The 21,392-nt window shown below is 46.6% G+C and overlaps 1 protein-coding gene across 4 annotated transcripts in view; it reads left to right on the top strand.

The window, feature by feature from the left end:
- The window catches only part of MSI2 (musashi RNA binding protein 2), a 398,820-nt gene that overhangs the window by 351,411 nt on the left and 26,017 nt on the right, over positions 1-21,392 (top strand). For 2 of the 4 annotated variants that reach the window (XM_029611877.1, XM_029611875.1), the window contains one exon: positions 20,910-21,086. The exons of the other annotated variants lie outside the window; for them this stretch is intronic. In XM_029611877.1, coding sequence (XP_029467737.1) covers positions 20,910-21,086 — 177 coding nt within the window. The remainder of the gene's footprint in view (positions 1-20,909; positions 21,087-21,392) is intronic. 4 annotated transcript variants of the gene reach the window in all.

Genomic DNA, 21,392 nt, shown 5'->3' with positions numbered 1-21,392 from the left:
GGTGTTTCGCTCGCTTTCTCAGGCTGCCCTTTATTGGATTGTCGGTTCAGCGTGTGCATCTAGCTGGGCATCCAGGTTGTGCGCCCGGTTTTTGGACTCGCAGTTGGGCCTTATAGTCTGCATATCCAAGTTAAGCGGCGCTGTAGTGACCACACACTTACCTGTGTGCACAAGTTATACTGTGCACACAGGTAAGTGTGTGCACAGGTAAGCCTAATTTTTGTGCCCCTACATTGGACACATGCACACCTCCAGCTGCCACTCAGCACACTGTCAGCCATAATGGCACCTTTACCTAAGAAGTCTAAGCACCTTTCTCTTTGCCCTGCCTGTCATATTAAGGTGTCTCAGCCAGGAGTGCCCGCTAACTTGTGCCAGCGCTATTTGGAGGCTCAGGGAGAATATCTTCCTCTGATTTCACTAAACCTGGTTCTTCCCATCCAGATGTAGGTCTGGGTAAAGATGACTCAGGTGGGGCACCTGAATTTGGAACTCCTCTAACTGGTTCCTCAATGGAGGATGGAGTTCAGTGAATACGCTTCAGGTGCCTCCTGGTTTGGATACTTCTACTTTTTCATGGGTAGAATTTTTCCAGGGGTTCAGGAACTGTCTTTAACCCTGTCCAATGCTCCCAGAGCAGAGGCTAAGGTAATTAAGTGCCGGAGTACTTCTAGAGAAACAGCAGGACCTCCTGATAGAGATCTGGATGGCATGGATGATGATGCCGATCCTGACTCTCTTGAGGGTGGTAAAATTCCTCCAGGGTTAGAACCCCATAGAACTATGCTACAGTTCTTTCATAAAGATGAACTGCCAGTGCTAATCTCCCAGACCTTGGAAGTGCTTGGGATTCCTGGGGCAAATTCCGGGTCTGAGCCGCAGAGAAATCCCATTTTGGTTTCCTTGCGTAAAGCCTCTTGATTTTTCGCAATGATGGAGGCCATTCAAGAATTGATTGATCTTGAGTGGGGGCACCCCAGAAGCTAATTTCAAAGGAGGTCAGGTTTTGGAAGGCCTGTACCCTCTGGATTCAGTGGTAAGAGAGTGCTTACGTTTTCCGAAGGTAGATACAATTGTGTGTGCAGTCTCCAAGTGGACCACTATTCCCGTGGATGGAGGCGCGGCCTTGAAGGATGTTCATGATAAAAAGATTGTCTATCCTTAAGCAAGCATTTGAAGCAGTGTCAGTGTCCTTGCAGATCGCTACTTGTTGTGGCTTGCTCTTGTTTGCTTCTTTCCCAGGAGATTGATGACTCAGGGGAAAGCTCTAGGGTGATTATGGAACTAGCTGCTGCCTTCTTGGCAGATGCGGGATGTGATTTGGTTCGCACTTCAGCCAGAGGGGTGGCTTCTATAGTAGCAGCCAGGACTCAGTTATAGTTGAGAAATTTGTTGACTGACGCATCCTCAGACACACATTAGACGATGAACCGGCTCATGAGCAATGGAACCCAGATCCTCTCTAAATACTACACAAGCATCAGTACTTTCATAATAGCTCAACTAGCACTAGCACGGACTTTTAGGTCTTAGTTTCTTAACTTACTACCCTTTTAAGCCTTCTTTCCAGCTGTTCTAAGCTTCCAAGTTTTGCAGTCCTTGTTAAATGTAACTTTGTTTCTCCTGATTATAATAAGTTGTTTATGTTTACTGTTTATGTCCCTGTTCGATGTAAACCGACCTGATAAGGTATTTAACTTTGAAGGTCGGTATAGAAAAATGCTAAATAAATAAATCCTCCAAGGCTAACCTCATCAAATTGCTCTTTAACGGCTCACTTTTATTTGGGAGCGAGTTGGAGACTCTGGCCAATAAGTGGGGCAAATCCCCAGTTCCTAGTTTGCCAGAGGATAATAAGCAGGCGCAACGCTCCTTTAACATGAGAGGTCGTGCTAGAGGATCCAGGCGTTTTTGTCCCTATAGAGGAGTGACCTTTCAGAGGCTTCGACCTTTTGATAGGTCTCAGTCCTTTCATCCCAGACAACCCAGAAGGGGCACAGGCTCAGGTAGTAGAACTTCACAAGCCTCCCAATGAAGGTTTGCCGACCCACCCTCGGGAACAGGAGATAGGGGGACGCCTCTCTCTCTTTTATCAGAGGTGGGTTGAAATCACATCTGATCAATGGGTCCTGGAGGTGATACAAGAAGGATATGTGATGGAATTTCGCAGTGTTCCTCAGGACATATTCATGGAGTCTCCCTGCCACTCTCTGCAGAAGAAGCAGGCAGTGGAGAGTACATTGGCAAGCTCCTCAGTCTGAGATCTGTGGTCCCAGTGCCCACGACTCAAGAAAATATGGGATGATATTCTATTTATTTCGTTATGCCAAAGGAGGGCTCCCTTCATCCCATCCTGGACCTCAAAGGTGTCAGCCGTCATGTATGGGTGAAATATTTTCACATGGAAACCTTGCGCTCTGTGATAATGGCCATGCAGTCGGCAGAATTTCTGACCTCCCTGGATCTGTCCAAAGCATATCTTCACATTCCTATCCGACTAGAACATCAATGCCTTCTGCAGTTTGCAGTTCTGGGGTGCCACTTTCAGTTTCGGGCTCTGCCTTTTGGTCTGGCCACCGCTCCCAGAACCTTTTCCAAGGTAATGGTAGTAGCTGTGGCAGAGTTGAGAAAGGATGGAATCCTAATACATCCATATTTGGATGACTGGCTGATTCGAGCCAAGTCTCTGGAAGAGAGACGCCTGATAACTCACAAGGTGATTTCCCTGTTGCAGGAGCTCGGCTGGGTGGTGAACTTAGCCAGGAACAGTCTTCAGCCTACTCAGTCGCTGGAATGCCTTGGGGTTCGGTGCGACACGAAGCAGGGCAAGGTGTTCCTGCCGGAAGCTCGAATTCAGAAGTTGCTAACCCAACTCTGTCTGTTGTTGAACACTCTGCACTTAATGGCAGCAACCCTGGCAGTGGTACCTTGGGCGAGGGTACATATGCATCCTCTTCAGCGCTCCCTGCTGTCTTGGTGGAACCTGCAGTCTCAGGATTATTCGATTTGGCTCTTCCTGCCGATGGAGGTCTCCTTCCAACTGCAGTGGTGGATGCAGGTGGATCATCTTTGGAAGGGAGTTTCCCTAACCCCACTGGAGTGGCTACTACTGACGACAGATGCAAGTTTCCTTGGTTGGGAAAGTCTCTGACAGGACCTGACAGCGCAAGGACGCTGGAGTACAAAAACATCTGTCTGGAACATCAGTCGACCAGGGCAGTCCATTTGGCATGTTCACGGTTCGGCGACAGGCTGCTTGGTTGATCAGTCCAAATAATATTGGACAATGCAATAACTGTGGCTTACATCAATCAGCAGGGAGGTACCATGAGCCAACAAGTGTCGCAGGAAATAGATCAACTTATGGAATGGGCAGAAGTACATCTCCAGATGATCTCAGCCTTGCACATTGCAGGCAAAGACAACATAAAAGCAGACTTTCTCAGTAGGGAAAGTCTGGACGCAGGAGAGTGGGCGGCATTAGACGAGACATTTCAGCTGATTCAGGATCGCTGGGGTTGTATGCCTTTCCTCTATGGCCCATGTTGGGCAGTTTGATTCAAAGGATCGAATGCCACAGAGGGATGGTGCGCTTGGTCGCTCCAGATTGGCCCAGGAGACCGTGGTATGCAGATTTGCGGAGGCTCCTGGTGGATTCGCCCCTTCGATTTCCAGTGCACAGGAACCTGTTGCAGCAGGGAGCTGTTCTTCATGAAGAGCAGACTCAATTTTGTCTTACGGTATGGCCCTTGAAAAGGCTAGCTTGCTGAAACATGGATACTCTGTGGCAGTGATTTCCACCTTGCTAAGAGCTAGAAAGTTCTCCACTTCCTTGGCCTATGTGCGGGTTTGGAGAGTGTTTGAGGCCTAGTGTGCGGATCCAGGTACTCTCTCTTCCTTGGTCAAGATTCCACTCATTTTGGAATTTTTGCAGGATGGCTTGAATAAAGGCTTGGCTCTCAATTCCTTAAAGGTACAAGTAGTGGCTCTCGCATGTTTCAGGGGTTAGATAAATTGTGGATCCTTGTCGGCTCATCCTGATGTGGCCCGTTTTCTGAAAGGAGTGAAACATCTTTGTCCTCCTTGCAGTTTCCAGTGACCCTATTGAGTCTTAAATTTTGTTTTGGATTTTTTGGCAGCCTTACATTTAGATGCTACATACTCTGTCCTTGTGGTTGCTGAACTTGAAAACATTGTTCCTTGTGGCAATTTGTTCTGCGCGTAGGGTTTCCGAACTGCAAGCCTTGTCTTGCCAGGAGCCATTTCTCCAGGTGACTCTAGGGGCGGTACAGCTGCATACTGTTCCTTTCTTTTTACCAAAGGTGGTCACTGAGTTTCACTTGAACCAGTCCATCTCCCTGGTGTCCCTGGACAGAGAGAGAGAGATGTAGAGTAGTCTCTTGTAAACCTTGGATGTCAAGAGACATATTGTCAGGTATCTAGAGGTTAAGAACATAAGAACATAAGAAAATGCCATACTGGGTCAGACCAAGGGTCCATCAAGCCCAGCATCCTGTTTCCATCAGTGGCCATAAGAACCTGGCAAGTACCCAAAAACTAAGTCTATTCCATGTTACCATTGCTAATGGCAGTGGCTATTCTCTAAGTGAACTTAATAGCAGGTAATGGACTTCTCCTACAAGAACTTATCCAATCCTTTTTTAAACACAGCTATACTAACTGCACTGACCACATCCTCTGGCAACAAATTCCAGAGTTTAATTATGCATTGAGTAAAAAAGAACTTTCTCCGATTAGTTTTAAATGTGCCCCATGCTAACTTCATGGAGTGCCCCCTAGTCTTTCTACTATCCGAAAGAGTAAATAACCGATTCACATCTACCCGTTCTAGACCTCTCATGATTTTAAACACCTCTATCATATCCCCCCTCAGTCGTCACTTCTCCAAGCTGAAAAGTCCTAACCTCTTTAGTCTTTCCTCATAGGGGAGTTGTTCCATTCCCCTTATCATTTTGGTAGCCCTTCTCTGTACCTTCTCCATCGCAATTATATCTTTTTTGAGATGCGGCGACCAGAATTGTACACAGTATTCAAGGTGCGGTCTCACCATGGAGTGATAGAGGCATTATGACATTTTCCGTTTTATTCACCATTCCCTTTCTAATTCCCAACATTCTGTTTGCTGAGCCTTTGCGGAAGTCGGATCGCCCTTTTGTCCTTCATGGCTACAATAGCTCATTGGATAAAGGAGGTAGTCATGGCTGCATATGTGGATGCTGGGAAGCAGTTATGTAGTCAGGTTAGGGCTCATTCCATTAGGACTCAGGCAGTGTCAAGGGCAGAAGTTAGATTGTTGTCGCCTGTCGACATTTGCCCAGCTACGACATGGTCCTCCTTACACACCTTTCCAGGTATTGTCGTCTGGATGTTCAGGCCCGGGAGGATGTGGCCTATGCATGAGTGGTTTTGACTGGCCCGCGGGCAGCCTCCCACCCTGTTTCGGAGTAGCTTGGGTTTATCCCACTTGTTCTGGATTCATCTGACTGAATGCTAAGAAATGAGAAATTACTACTTACCTGATTATTTCCTTTTCTTTAGGACAGTCAGATGAATCCAGCTTCCCTCCTTTGGCTGCTGAATGATTGCATAATTATCCTCCTGTATGCCTACATGTTACAGGGCTTACTGGTACATGTTACTCCAATCCCTAGACTAGTGTTATTACATTCTTGTCTGAGCTCAGTATTTCCTGTTGGCAGAGTATTGAAATGGTTATCTGTTTTTAATCAAGTTTTTTGCTAGTTTGTCCACAGTTACTTTTGAAGAAAATACTGGCAGGCTGGGGTCACTGCAGGCGTATATATATATATACTGTGATGTCAGTTTGCTCCGTCTCCATCTGCTGGTAGAGGTGCCTAACCCACTTGTTCTGGATTCATCTGACTGTCCTAAAGAAAAGGAAATTATCAGGTAAGTAGTAATTTCTCATTAGCTGGCACATATGTGCTATAAGGCCTTTCTTCTGCCACTGGGCTTTCTAGAATCACTTTGCTCTTAATAGGGATAATTGTAGAGCTTTCCTCTGAGATTGGATTCTGTTAAATGTACTCATTGGTCTAAATGTCGTACCTAGCATAGCTTCATCTGCATCGACATTGCTTACAGAAATACTAGCAGCAGAGGTTCAGCTGGATCATTCGGCCTGGAAAAAATGTTTCTGTGGCCATGCACCATTTTAGAGGTAGGAGGTGGCAAGGGCAAAATTTAGACTTACCAGTTGGGTTTGTGTCATAAGGAACAGGCTTAATCCAGTGCCGGCTTTACCCCAAGGCCTGCATAAATTTGCAGTTTTGAGTTTCTTCAGGGAAAAATTGATGGAAAAAGCAGAACCACAAGCCTGCGCGTGCAGTGGGGGTAAAAAAGCAGGACCTGTTCCTTTTGACATGAAGACGGAATTTGTTTCCGACACATTCCAGTTCCTTCTTTGCTCCCTCATTCCCTCTTCCTGTTTTAGTGAGGCCCAGTCAATAAGAAAATTCAGATTTCTGAGTGAATCTGCTAGGCTAATAAAATACTAGGATTTGGGAGAATGTGGAACTGCCAAGGATGTACAATTTATATTTGCAAGGACATTGTCAGCCCCCTAAGAGGCATCGAGATGGGAAATGATTGGTGGGATAATTGCCATCAGATTGCACTATAGTTACTGAAATGCGTCAGGGGGGGGGACGACACACAGCTCTGGCTGAAAACAGTAAACAAAATAAATAGTTCTAGGAAAGCTGCACTGAGTGCTGAAGAATCACTGTTTTATCTGCTAGATAGGGCCTATACTTACTGCCTGATCAGAAAGCTTTGAGTTTCAGGGGGGCTATAGCAATTGCTTTTATCTTCCCGATGGAGCTGCAGTAATTAAATATTCGCTATAGCCCTTTCGGTTTTTTTGGGGAGGGGGGGGCAAAGCTGTCATGAACACTGTGTTGGTCACAGTTTTGTCCATTGCAGTTGCAAAATGTTTGCTATTTGATTTGTTTTATGGCCCTTACAACTAAGTGAAACCCCTCAACCCAGTCATAAATTCTCAGGCTTGCTCACCTGGGAGCACACAGCTTCAGCCGGACGAGCAGCTGCAGCAGTGTCACTGCAGAAATGCAGCTCCAGCCATGCATGGCTGGAGCTGCATTTCTAGAAACTTTGCATTTCTAGAAACTTTGCATTTCTAGAAACTTTGAATACATAGTTTGAAACTTTGAATACATAACTTTGAATACATAACTTTGAAACTTTGAATACATAGTTTGAAACTTTGAATACATAGTTTGAATACAAAGTTTCTAGAAACTTTGACCAGGCACACTGAGCATGCACAGAATGCCCCATACCACATGCCCATGCAGGGTCCCTCTTCAGTCTCTTTTTTTTCCATGGAGCTGTGAGCCTCACGGTTTGATAAAGTTGTAAAATGTTTGATTTTTTTGCCTTGTGAAAAACTTTGTTTTTGTAGTTTTTCACTGTCTTTTCTTTGGTCCGTCGCCGGGTCCCTCTCGGTGGCTCCCCATAGTTTGGGTAAATTTCCTTTCCTGGTTGGTTTGGGTAAATTCCCTTTCCTGGTTGGTTCCCCCAGTGGTGGCAGTGCCTTCGTGCCCATCTTTCATCGATGCCCGCCATCATCGTTCCATGTTTTTCCCGTTTGTTTTACCCTGTTTTAACCGCGTTTGGTTTCATTAATGCTTCCAGTGCCCGAGGACCATGTCAATTAATGATCCTCATGAGGTTTGCATCCTCTGCCTGGGGGCATTGCATGACGTCCGGGTTTGCCGCTTGTGCGCCCAGATGACCCTGAAGGGGGACGTCTGCTTTGAATTGACAAGATGGACAACCTCTTCAGGTCGAAGAAGTCCAAGCCATCGGCATCAGCGGACCTCTGAGCTGCACTGATGGACACCATGCCATCGACATCGGCGGAACCATCGGTTTCCTTCAAGGTCCCCAGTGGATAGGGGTGCCAGAGACTGACTGACTTTTAGATCTCCTCCGGGCCAAAACGTCAGGTTCAACATCCTCGACCTCACCACCGGGGAAAGGCTGGGCCGAGCATTGTGGGTAAACCAAATAGCAGTGGCATCTGTCCCCGTTGATGCACGATGCTGGTCATGGGAATGCATCGGCTTTTGCCGTGATGCCCTTGAAGCAACCCTGTGGCAAGGAGCGCCAAATCTCCATTGATGCTCGGAGTCCATGACAGTCTCCACCGATCCTGATGCCAGTCGCCAACCCTCCTTGTGGGTCCAAGGAAGATCTGGCCACCCCTCCTTCCTCCCAGTCAGTGTTGGCATCAGAAACATTTGAGGAGGAACTGATGCATCAAGTCCAGCTAGAGGTGGAGTGGGTGCTGCAAGGCTTTGGTCCCGTGGCACCGGAGCCGGTGCCACCTGTTTTCGTACCACTTCTAGAGAAGCTCAATGTGTGCTCATTGGTGCCTTACAGAACCCACCTGGTGCCTGTTCCTGGGGCAGCACCAGTGCCCGGTGGGACACCGAGGCTTCTCCCCTACCAATAACATTGTCGGTTCCTCTGAGAAGGAAGCTCTGCTGAGGCCAGTGGAGAAGCCGAGGCTAGTAGTCCCCCCGTTCAGATCCATTGGTGCCTGTATCTCTAGATGTTGGCCCAGCTCCTAGGGCCCCAACCCCTGTGGTATACAATGAGGATGAGGGTCCCTATGACACTTGAGGGCATGATCAGATGGAATCCTCCTTTGAGGATTTGCATGGTCTTCATCAGACCCTTCTCCAATAGAAGAGCAGAGGAAGTCCCTCACCTGAGGACTTAACCTTTGCAGGATTTGTCAGAGTGATGGCGGAGGCCATCCCTTTCCAGCTTTTAACTGAAGAAGTCGCCAGTCACAAAATGCTTGAGGTTATTCAGTTCGTAGAGCCTCCTAAGATTGTGGTGGTCCTGGTACACGAGAACCTTATGGAGTTGCTGCTGAGGATTTGGGAACACTCCCTCACAATGCCTCCCATGATCTCATCATGCAAGATCAAGGCAGGCTGTGGCATCCCAACCTCCAGGCCCTGTCGCTCACAGCCTGGATGTTGAGAGTTTAATCCTGCAGCCGCTTGATCTATCAGAGGATGTTTCTCAGATCCTGGTGGCTTCTAGAAAGTCTTCCACTAGAAAGTCCTATGGACTGAAGTGGAGGAGGTTTTCTGTGTGGTGTGAGCAAAAGGCCTTAGAACCGTTCTCCTGCTCCACTCAAAAACTGCTTGTCTACCTTCTGCACCTATCAGAGGCTGGCTTAAAAATCAACTCTGTCAGAGTTCATCTTCGTGCAATTGGCGTATACCACCACAGTGTAGATGGTTCGCCCATCTCTGTACAGCCTATAGTTGTACATTTCATGCGGGGCATGCTTCAATTGAAGCATCCCCTAAGGCTTCCTGCTGTGTCTTGGAACCTCAGCGTGGTGTTGACTCAGCTGATGAAAGCTCCTTTTGAGCTGCTGCGTACTTGTGACCTGAAGTACCTAACCTGGAAGGTCATATTTTTGGTGGCTGTCACTTCAACGCAGAGTGACAGCGAGCTCCAGGCCTTAGAGACTTAACCACCTTATACTAAGTTTACTCATGATAGGGTGATCTTGCATACACACCCTAAGTTCCTGCCTAAGGTGGTGATGGATTTCCATCTTAACCAATATTCTTTCCCAGGCCCCATTTGCACCAAGGCAAACGAGCACTGCACAGTTGGGACTGCAAGCAAGCCTTAGCCTTCTGCCTGGAGTAGACAGAAGCCCATAGACAGTCCACAAACCTTTTTATTTCTTTTGATAAGAATAGATTAGGCGTTGCCATTGCCAAACAGACAATATCCAATTGGCTAGCAGATTGCATCTCCTTCTGTTATGCCCAGGCAGGACTGCATCTTGGGGGGTCATGTGAATGTTCATTTTGTCAGAGCCATGGCAGCATCAGTGGCCCACTTGCGAGCAGTTCCCATGGAAGAGATCTGCAAGGCTGCAATGTGAAGTTCTCTCCCACATTCACATCACACTACTGTCTGGACAGAGATAGCCGATGCGACAGTAGGTTTGGCCACTCTGTCCTTCGGAACCTGTTTGAGGTGTACAACCCAACTCTCCCAACCTAGGGCCTGTTTGGGTTTAGGTTGTCTCCTCCTCAGTTACCAATAGCACTGGTGGTGTTGTGCCCTTGGCACCTGGTTTGAGTGTCTGTTGGTCCCCTTTTATGTTAGGTGAACTCCTAGCTACAGGTTGCTCCCTATGTGTGAGGACTACCATCCTGCTTGTCCTCCGAGAAAGCAGGGTTGCTCACCTGTAACAGGTGTTCTCCGAGGACAGCAGGATGTTAGTCCTCATGGAACCCGTCCGCCACCCCGCAGAGTTGGGTTTCTTCTATTTGTTATTTTATTGTAATTCTATATTATGAGACTGAAGAAGGACCCCGCATAGATATGTGGTATGGGGCATGCTGGACATGCTCAGTGTGCCTAGTGATAAGTTTTCTGCATTGGACTCCATTTTTTGATGTCACCCATGTGTGAAGACTTGACATCCTATTGTCCTCGGAGAACACCTGTTACAGATAAGCAACTCTGCTATACAAGGAAGAAGAGAAGATATAGTTGCGATGGAGAAGGTACAGAGAAGGGCAACCAAAATGATAAAGGGGATGGAACAGCTCCCCTATGAGGAAAGGCTGAAGAAGTTAGGGCTTTTCAGCTTGGAGAAAAGACGGCTGAGGGGGGATATGATAGAGGTCTTTAAGATCATGAGAGGTCTTGAACGAGTAGATGTGACTCGGTTATTTACACTTTCGAATAATAGAAGGACTAGGGGGCATTCCATGAAGTTAGCAAGTAACACATTTAAGACTAATCGGAGAAAATTCTTTTTCACTCAACGCACAATAAAGCTCTGGAATTTGTTGCCAGAGGAGGTGGTTAGTGCAGTTAGTGTAGCTGGGTTGAAAAAAGGTTTGGATAAGTTCTTGGAGGAGAAGTCCATTAATGGCTATTAATCAATTATACTTAGGGAATAGCCACTGCTATTAATTGCATCAGTAGCATGGGTTCTTCTTAGTGTTTGGGTAATTGCCAGGTTCTTGTGGCCTGGTTTTGGCCTCTGTTGGAAACAGGATGCTGGGCTTGATGGACCCTTGGTCTGACCCAGCATGGCAATTTCTTATGTTCTTAAGGAGATCATAGCCTGTAAACCCTTCTATGAAATGTAACCACACACACATATTCAAACACAGAGACATACAAAAATACACATACAGAGATAGATATACACACACACACTCAGATATGCACAGAGATAGATACACACACAGGAGTGTAATCACATTACGCATACACAGACACTGATAAACATACTTGGTGATATGTATATGCAGAGACAGATTTTTATATACACATAAATCTAGATAAACAGAGAGATACAGTTACACACAATTATTTGCATACACAGAGACATACACATACAAACATCCAGAGAGATTTATAAACAAACACATACTCCCACATACATGATATTGATACAAATTCACAGACACACACAAGTATAGATATTTATACATATACATTCACAGACACCAACAGATGCACACACCTTGATTGTATTTATTTGATGTATTGTGGATACTGTACATCGCTGCAAGTAGTGATTAATAAGTAGAGTAATTACATAGAGCTAGAGATACATACACTAGATACACATATGGTGATACACCATATATAAACATAGATATACAGACACAGAGATATACATACATATACAAACATCCAGTGAGATATAGACACAGACTCGCAGAGATTTCAGATTCATGGACCCAAATATAAGCATACACAGGCGCACATGTAATTCCTCCTATCTAGCCACGCTGTTTGATTCTTAGCATGAAGACTTGACTATTCAATGATTTCTTCTTTATCGAAGCTCACATCTTCCAGTCTTTAACTAGCAAACAAGTGTCATAAGTTTGCCACAATATGACATACTGTGGGTGGTGATTGCTTGCTGAAAATGACTTATTGATCATTTTACATTTTATTTTTTTCTCCACCTGTGAGTGGAGCTTCTACATTTGCCTTGTTTTCAGTTGAAACTATCTGTGATGGGTGAGGAAGCAGCAGGAGGTCAAGTAACTTCTCCCAGTGCCAGATTTTTTGCATGATTAAATACCAAACAAAAAATAAAATCATTCTCCGAGGACAAGCAGGATGGTATCCTTACATATGGGTGACATCATCAGATGGAGCCCCGATGCAGAAAACTTATGTCAAAGTTCCTAGAACTTTGACTAGGCACACTGAGCATGCCCAATACCACGAGTCCACGCAGGGTCCCTCTCCAGTCTCTCTTTTTCCGCTAAGTGTAAGCCCTGCGGTGTGAATGAGCTCATTTTGGCTAATTTTGCCCTTGTGGAAAACTTGTTTTTTCTCACATTTTTCACAGTTTTATCCTTGGTCCAACACCTGATCCCTCTTGGTGCCCTCCCATAGTGTCTCCTAGTCAGGGTTTTTGGCGATCTGAGTAAGTTTCCTTTCATGGTCAGTTCCCCGTGGTGGCGGTGCAATGGTGCCCACTAGCTTTCGCCGCCATCGCCTTCGGCTTTCCCCCTTTCGTTTTGTCTTTCATGGCCACGTCTGGTTTTCGGCGATGCTCCCAATGCCCGAAGACCATGTCCATTACAGATCCACATGAGAGATGTGTCCTTTGCCTGGGGGCATCACATGACATCCAGGGTTGCCGCTTATGCGCCCAGATGACCCCGAAGAGACGTCTGCTTTGACGCGACAAGATGGAGCAGCTCTTCAGGTCAAAGAAGTCCGAGCCATCAGCATCAAAGGACCAAGGAGCCACACCAATGGACAGGGAGCCATCGACATCGGTGGGACCGTCTGTTCCATCAATGTCGCTGGTGGACAGGGGCACTAGAGACCAACCATTGAGGGAAGCTGAAGAAGCATTGGCACTGATCCCCGTCCATGCATGGGGCTGCACCGGCTTTTACCGCATTGCCCCCAAAGTGATCCTGCAGCGAGGAGTGCCAATCCTTGTTGCCGGGGGTATGAGACAGTCTCCACCAGTCCTGATGCCAGTCACTGATCCACCTCAAGGGTCCGAGGAGGACCTGGAGCGCCGTCCAGCTAGCGGTGGACCAGGCCCTGCAGGACTTCGGTCCTGGGCACCGGCGGCAACAGGCCCAGTGCCATTTCTGGAGAAGCTCAATTTGTTCATTGGTGCGTTACTGACCCAGCTGGCACCGGTTCCCGGGACAGCATCGGTGCCCATCAGGGCACTGAAGCCTTCCGCTGCCGATATGGTGGTTGCTGGTTCCTCCGAGGAGGAAGCTTCACTGAGGCCAGCAGAGATGCCAAGGCCTGCCACCACCCCCCCCCCCCCCCCCCCCCCCCAGTCCAGATCTACAGGTGACTGCACCTCTGGACGAAGGCCAAGCACCTAGGGACCTATCCCCTGTGGCTTACAGTGAGGTTGAGGAACCTATTACCCCTGGAGGGATGATGCTTTGGAGACCTCCGATGAAGGCTCCAAGGGCCTCCCTTCAGAACCTTCTGCTCCAGAGTAGCGAAGGAAATCTCTACCTGAGGATGTAACCTTCGTAGATTGTGTGAGGGTAATGGCAGAAGCCATCCCATTTCAGTTATTAACAGAGGAGGATGCCAGGCACAAAAAGCTTGAGATCCTCCAGTTTAAGGAGCCTCTTAATTGAGATTGTGGTGGTCCCAGTGCACGAGATCCTTAAGAAGTTGCTGCTGAGAATATGGGAACAACTCCTCACAGTGCCTCCCATTAAGTAGGCAGACAGGGTCTACCTCGTCCAGAAGGCTGTCAGATTCATTAAGTGTCAGCTATCCCACCTGTCGGTGGTGGTCGAATCCGCCCTCAAGAGGGCCAAGCACTCTTGGACTCATTCCTCGACACCCCTGGGAAGGACCATAGAGCGATGGATGCTCTTGGGAGGAAGGTGTTTCAAGGGGCTATACTTATTGCCCACATCGCTATCTTCCAGCTCTACATGAGCCAGTCCTCGCAGAACATCTGGAAGCAGGTACAGGAGGTGGCCGAGCAGCTGCCTCAACTGCAGTAGGACACCCTCATGCCACTGGTGCACAAGGGTTTGGAATGCGGAAATCCATTAGGTCTGGGTGACCTACAGTGTTTTCAAGATTGCATCGAGGGTCTCTGCAGCAGGAATCGGCATCCTTCAGAATGGCATGGTTGCAGCCTTGGATCTCAGACCAGAGGTACAGGAACAACTCGCTAATGTGCCGTGTACTGGAGCGACTCTCTTCAGAGACAGGGTGAGGGATGCTGTGGTCCAACTCCGGGACCACCATGAAACCCTTCAACAGATCTCCATCAGTACTCCAGACCCATCCTCCTCATACAGGAGGCTGTAGCCTAGAAAATCTTTCGCCAAAGGGAAGTACAATCCTCTGCCTTCTCGATCCCTTCAACCCCATCAGGGCTCCCGCAGCTATCCTAGGCAGAAAAGAGCTCCCAAGCCCCAATCAGCATCTCATGTCAACTCTGGGGACTGGGTTTTGACTGGGTCGTAAGGAGCATATGCCAGTTTGCCCATACCTGGGACATTGAACCCTCTGGTCAGGGGAAGGCTGCCATTCTTTGTGAACTGGTAGTCCAGTATAACCTCAGACCACTTAGTTCTGTCCATCATTCATCAGGGGTACCAATTGAACCTACTAGGTGTCCCGCCAAATTGTTCTCCATGCCCTTTTTGGGGGCCAGTAGTACATCAGGAGGTGCTACAAGCAGAGCTGTCCTCCCTCTTAATGTCCAGAGCGGTCAAGCCCATACCACCAGGGCAAAAGGGTGGTGATTCTACTCTAGGTACTTCTTGATTCCAAAGAGAACAAGAGGACTCCTTCCCATCCTAGACCTAAGGGCCTTGAACAAGTTTCTAAGAAAAGAAAAGTTCAAGATGTTTTCCATGGGCACCTTGATCCTCCTTTTGCAAAAAGTGGACTGGTTATGCTCCCTTGATCTAAAAGATGCATACACTTATATCGAAATGTTCCCCTGTCACAGGAAGTATCTACAGTTTGTCATGGGGAAACAGCACATCCAGTACCAGGTGTTGCCATTAGGGCTCGCATCAGCCCCATGGGTCTTCACAAAATGCCTGTCCATAGTGATGGCGTACCTCCACAGGCTGGGAGTGCATGTTTTCCCGTATCTGGACAGTTGGCTAATCAAGAGCACGTCTCAGATAGGGGCCACCAGGTCCATGAGCTTGACCATCCGGGTGTTGGAGTCACTAGGGTTCATTCTCAACTATTCAAAGTTCCATCCCAGTCTGTCACGTCAATTGGACTTCATAGGAGCCCTGCTAGACAAGGCTCAGGCCAAGGCCTTCCTGCCTTGCCAGAAGGCCATCACCTTTACGACCATCACAGCAGAAATCCAGCAGGTGTCAGTCTGGCACATGTTAAGTTTGGGCCAGTTGGCTGCAACCATCCATGTTACTGTCTTGGCAAGTTTAGACATGTGCAGAGCCAAATGGACCCTGAGGTCACAGTGGGCCAGGCTGCTCAGAACCTCCAGGATTGCTTCTGAATCACCCTCTCTCTCTCAGACTCATTGTCCTGGTGACGGGTGCTTACAAATCTGAAAAGGGGGATTTTGTTTCAAAGTCTCCGTACCCAAATTGACCTAACAACTGATGAACCCACCTTGGGGTGGGGAGCTCATGTAGAAGGGCTCAGCACTCAGAGTCTTTGGTCCGCCCAGGAACGCTCTTGTCAAATCAATTTCCAGGAGCTTCAGGCAATCAGGTATGCACTATGGACTTTCAGAGATCAGCTGTCCAACAAAGTTGTCCTGATCCACACCAACAATCAAGTAGCTATGTGGTATGTCAACAAGCAGGATGGCATGGGATCATTCCTCCTGTGTCAGGAAGTGGTCCACCACGGGATGGTGCTCAGGGCCATGTACCTGGCCAGGATGGAGAACATGGTAGCAGGCAGGTTGAGTCAAGCCTTCAGACCTCACGAGTGGTCCCTGGACCGGGGGTAGCAAATCAGATATTCTGCCCCTGGGGGAGCCCGGACGTGGATCTGTTCACATCCCCCTGCAAAAGGAACGTTCCTCGGTTCTGCTCCCTGTATAGGTCAGAAGGCAAACCAGCCTCCAATGCCCTCACCCATCATTGGTTCAAGGGTCTTTTGTATGCGTAACCCTTGATTCCCTTCGTGGCAAAGATTCTTGAAGATTTGCGAGTACAAGGGGACTATGATTCTCATAGCCCTTCATTGGCCAAGACAGGTCTGGTTTCCACTCCTACAGGAGTTGTCCATCCAGAGACCGATCAGTCTGTGGACTTCCCCCAGATCTCATCACACAAGATCAAGGCAGCTGTGGTATCCCAACCTCCAGGCCCTGTCGCTAACAGCATGGATGTTGAGAGGTTAATCCTGCAGCCACTTGATCTTTCAGAGGATGTGTCTCAGGTCCTGGTGGCTTCTAGAAAGTCTTCCACTAGAAAGTCCTATGGACTGAAGTGGAGGAGGTTTTCTGTGTGATGCAAGCAAAAGGCCCTAGATCAGTTCTCCTGCCCCACACAAAAATTGCTTGATTGCCTCCTACACTTATCAGAGGCTGGTTTAAAGTCCAACTTCATTAGAGTTCATCTCAGTGCAATTGGCACATACCACCAAGGTGTAAATGGTACGCCCATCTCTGTACAGCCTATAGTTGTACGCTTCATGCAGGGCCTGCTTCAAATGAAGCGTCCCCTAAGGCCTCCTGCTGTGTCTTGTGACCTCAACATGATGCTAGCTTAGCTGATGAAAGCATCTTTTGAGCCACTGCACACCTATGACCTGAAATACCTGACCTGGAAGGTCACATTTTTGGTGGTGGTCAGTGAGCGCCAGGACTTAGTGACTTATCCACTTTATACTAAATTTTATCATGACAGGGTGGTCTTGCATATGCACCCTAAGTCCTGCCTAAGGTGGTGATGGATTTCCATCTTAAGCAGTCAATCATCCTGCCAATATTCTTTCTCAGGCCCCATTTGCACCAAGGTGAACAAGCACTGCACAGTTTGGATTGCATGCGAGCCTTAGCCTTCTGTCTGGAGTGGACAGAAGCCCATAGACAGTCCATCCAACATTTTATTTCTTTTGATAGGAATAGGTAGAGCGCTGCCGATGCCAAATAAACACTATCCAGTTGGCTAGCAGATAGCATCTCCTTCTGTTATGCCCAGGCAGGACTGCATCTTGGTAGTCATGTCAAGGCTTATTCCTTCAGAGCCATGCATCATCAGTGACCCACTTGTGAGCAGTTCCATGGAGATCTGCAAGGCGGCGACGTGGAGTTCTCTCCACGCATTCACATCACATTACTGTCTCTGGATAGGGATGGCCGATGTGAAAGTAGGTTCGGCTAGTCTGTTCTCCGGAACCTGTTTGAAGTGTAGAACCCATTTCTCCTGCCTAGGGCCCGTTGTTTGTGTTCAGGCTGTCTACCTCTCTGTTAGCAACAGTACCAGTGTTGTTGTGCCCATTGGCACCTGGTTTGGTGTCTGTTGCTCCCCTTTTGTGTTGGGGTGCAGCCTATAGCTAGGGATTTACCCATGTGTGAGAACTACCAATCCTGCTGTCCTCAGAGAAAGCAAAGTTACATGTAACAGGTGTTCTCTGAGGGCAGCAGGATGTTAGTCCTCATGACATTTACCTGCCACCCCGGGGAGTTGGGTTTCTCCTATTTTTTTATTTTAATAATAATTCTATATTACAAAAATGGGGAGGAACCCCGCGTGGATGCTTGGTGTTAGGGCATGCTGGGCATGCTCAATCTGTCTATTCAAAGTTCTAGAAACTTTGACATAGGTTTTCCACATCGGGGCTCCATCTGATGATGTCACCCATGTGTGAGGGCTAACATCCTGCTATCCTCAGAGAACACCTGTTACAGGTAAGCAACTCTGTTTTCTTCCCCTCCACCCTTCTGAAACGCAAATAAAAATCCACTTAAAATGTACCCACCTGGAAGAAGAAATAAACTTCTGTCCTAACCTTGCAATGAATGTGCAGACATCTGCAAGGCATTTGTCCTAAGCTGAGCAAGGGAGCGAGTAAACCACTATCTGCTCATCAGCCTGTCTGTGTGCCATAGTTGGAGTCTCATGTTACATCTCCCCAAGATTTCTGATCTGGTTAAGGTCCAGGTAAGAAATCAGAGCAGGGGAGGATGATGAGGGTTTATCATCACCTGTTTTGCTTATCATTGGTTGATTAGACAAGCCTATCATTTATTTACTCGACATCAGTTAAAAAGCATATAACACAGGCTCTAATCCTCAGCCATATAAATTATTGTCACCAGCTGCCTTATTCCCGTGCCTAAAAAGTATCCTAATTTCCTACAACTCGTTCAAAAATCTGCAGCCCATGTTGTTTCAGACATAGTTTATGAGAGGGTGACCCTGGTATCGCACAACCTCCATTGGCTACCAGTTGTAGTCAGAATTCAATTTGATTTTATGGGGGTCATGTCCTAAGCATTTTTTTCCATAGACACAAAATGGGAGAAAACCTTTAGTAAATGACCCACATGTTTGATATTTAAGGCGCTGAAAGGCAAAGGGCTATTTATATACCAATATCGTTCCTTGTGGTTCCAAACAGGCTCTGAGGTCCTGTCAGGCTGCATTGCTAATTGCTCCTTCATTGAAAGTTGTGTAGCTTTTATGGCCTCAGGGTTGTGCTTTTAACTGCAGCAGACCCTCCCTTTGGAATAAATTGTCTTTAAAGATTCTAATAAGTCAAGATTATTTGACTTTCTGTAAAAAAAAAAAAAGTAAAAGCTTGGCTTTTTTACGCTGACCTTTTTGTAATATGCGCTAGGTTTTGTTTTTCTTGACTCTTTGGTTTTTATAGTTTGACACTTGTTGAGATTTTTGAAGATTTGTTAAGAGAAATTTTATATTAGGCTAATATTAGCTAATATGAAACTTGAGATAGCTGATATTTAAATTGTATGAGTTTGTATATATTATGGTTTTATTATTTTAAATTAAGTTGTATTTGTTTGGCTTATGTATTTGCATTTTATTATGTTGGCTGTATTTTATTTTTGTATTTGTTTTGTTGTTTACTATGTTATTGGTTGTACATGACTAGCAAGCAAGTAAAAATTTAATTTCACATCATTTATTAATCTCTTTTGTGACCATTGATTTCTGGAATGTTTTTTTTTAAACGTGCATTCTAGTTACATTGTCTGTGGAATGCCAAAGGGGGTAGGGCTTTAGTCTGTCTCAAGTAGGAGAGATGTTTTGGATAGGATGTTAAGAGCTTAAGGAGTACGATGTGGGGTCGGAGCAGTGATCCATCAAGCCCAGCATACTGTCTCCGACAGAGGCCAGTCTGAGTCACTCGGCAGATCCATTCCCTGCTGCTGACTCCCAGAAGTAAGAGGTAGTGATTCCAAAGTCTGCCTGGCTATAATTGTTAATGGAGCTGTCCTCCAGAGACTTGTCCAAAGCTTGTTTTTTGTTTTTGTTTTTTTTAATAAACCAATTGGTCTCTTTCACATCCTCCAGCCACAAAACCCATAGCTTAATTGTGCATTGACCAAAAAAAAACCCCACTTTTTTAATTACTTTTAAATCTACTACTTGTAGCTTCATGGAAAGAAGAATAACCGTCTCCTATTTATCTGTGCCATGCCACTCATAATTTCATAACCCTCTATCATATATCCCTGCTAAGTCGTCTTGTCTCCAAGCTGAAAAACCCTAACCTATTTTGCTTTTCTTCATGAGGGAACCCTTCCTTTGTTGCCTTTCTAGTTCCATGATATGGTTTTTGAGATGGGGTGAAGAGACGTGCACGTAGTGCTCCAGGTATACTCGCACCTTGGAGCTAAACAGAGGCGACATGATAGTCTCAGTTTTGATTTCTCTTCCTTTCCAATATTAATATATATATAAAGAGAGTTTTATTATATAGTATATAGAGTTTATAGGTTACATACCTTTTCATCATTAACGCTGGATAAAGTGCTTGATGACGATGAAAGGTTGTATTTATTTATTTATTTTAATGATGACAAATGTATATGTAAAAACCCTCAAACCTCACAGCTTATGTCCTCACAAAAGATGAATACATCCTTTGGACAAAATACTGAACAATAATGGATAGTTTCTCTACTATTGAATTAAGTGTGTGTGTGTGTGTGTGTGTGTGTGTGTGTGTGTGTATGTGTGGTTTCAGTCATGAAATGTACCTGCCCTGCTAATTAATTGACATTGTCAAGAGAGTTATAAATTGTTATGTACCTGTGCTAATATACTAGCCAGTGGCATCAGCACCTCTTCCATGCTGACTGATGAGCTCCTATAATATTCACTGAAAAGGCAGCAGTAAACTATAGCCTCACCCACACCAGGACTCTCTTGACTATTTCAGTTAAATAGTAAAATTCAACAATTGTACTTAGAGGGTAAGACTCCACTAATAGGGTAGGTATGTTTCCTAACTGAACCTGTCGACAATGTTTTCCCTGGTTAAGCTGTTGGGCCCCACACTGTAGCTGTGATGGATAGGCCAGGAAGGCCAACGCACAGTTAACTCCAGCAGGAGCAATGGCAGTTTGGAAACAATTCTCCCTATGAATTGTGATTAAATGGGGGCACTCTCCTTCTGCATTTATGCCCCTGCCGTGGCCCTGTTGCTCAGACCTAAGGTAGCAGCTTCGGGCAGGTGTAGTCAGGCCTGGGGGTCATAGAGGTGGTGCCAGCCTCTGATGAACTTTTCAGCATCGCTTGATTCATGCATTTGTTGCTTCTTTTCTTTTCGTGTTGAGTAAATATATGGAGTACGAGTCCAGTATCCAAATGATCGCGTCACTGTATCCCTAGGGATCCCTGATTACGGGTTCTATCCTTCGCCCGGTGAGCAACGGGCTCCATTATCGTACGCGGACTATGGTTCCATGGGGCCTCGAGTGGCTCAGATGCTTCGTAGTGAGCATGCTGCTTCAACAAGTAACTCCCCCCTCCACCATCTTCCCAGCCCGGATCAGTTTAAGAGCCCAGGTTTGTATGGCCTTTCATTCCTTTGGGGTGGGGTGGGGTGGAAGCAAAGCGGACCTCGCCCGTGTGAATGATGCAGAAAAATCGAGCCTGCATGCTGGCCGCGGTTGTGCATGGAACCTTTGCAATAATTTTCTTGGGTTCTACAGTTCTCATAGCCGCATTGAACCGAGGTGTAATTCACATGCAGTACTTTCTGATTCAACCAGGGCTGCTGACCTAACACCAGGCCATCGTGAGATCCTAACAGGGAGGAGGCTTGGCCTACTGGTTAGAGCACTAGAACAGAAGTCCAGTGAAGTCCTCTGA

This window comes from Rhinatrema bivittatum, chromosome 8 (genome assembly GCF_901001135.1).
Source record: "Rhinatrema bivittatum chromosome 8, aRhiBiv1.1, whole genome shotgun sequence".
Lineage (NCBI taxonomy): Eukaryota > Metazoa > Chordata > Amphibia > Gymnophiona > Rhinatrematidae > Rhinatrema > Rhinatrema bivittatum.
The sequence above is the reverse complement of the archived record's forward strand: the minus strand, read 5'-3'. Positions and strand labels throughout refer to the sequence as shown.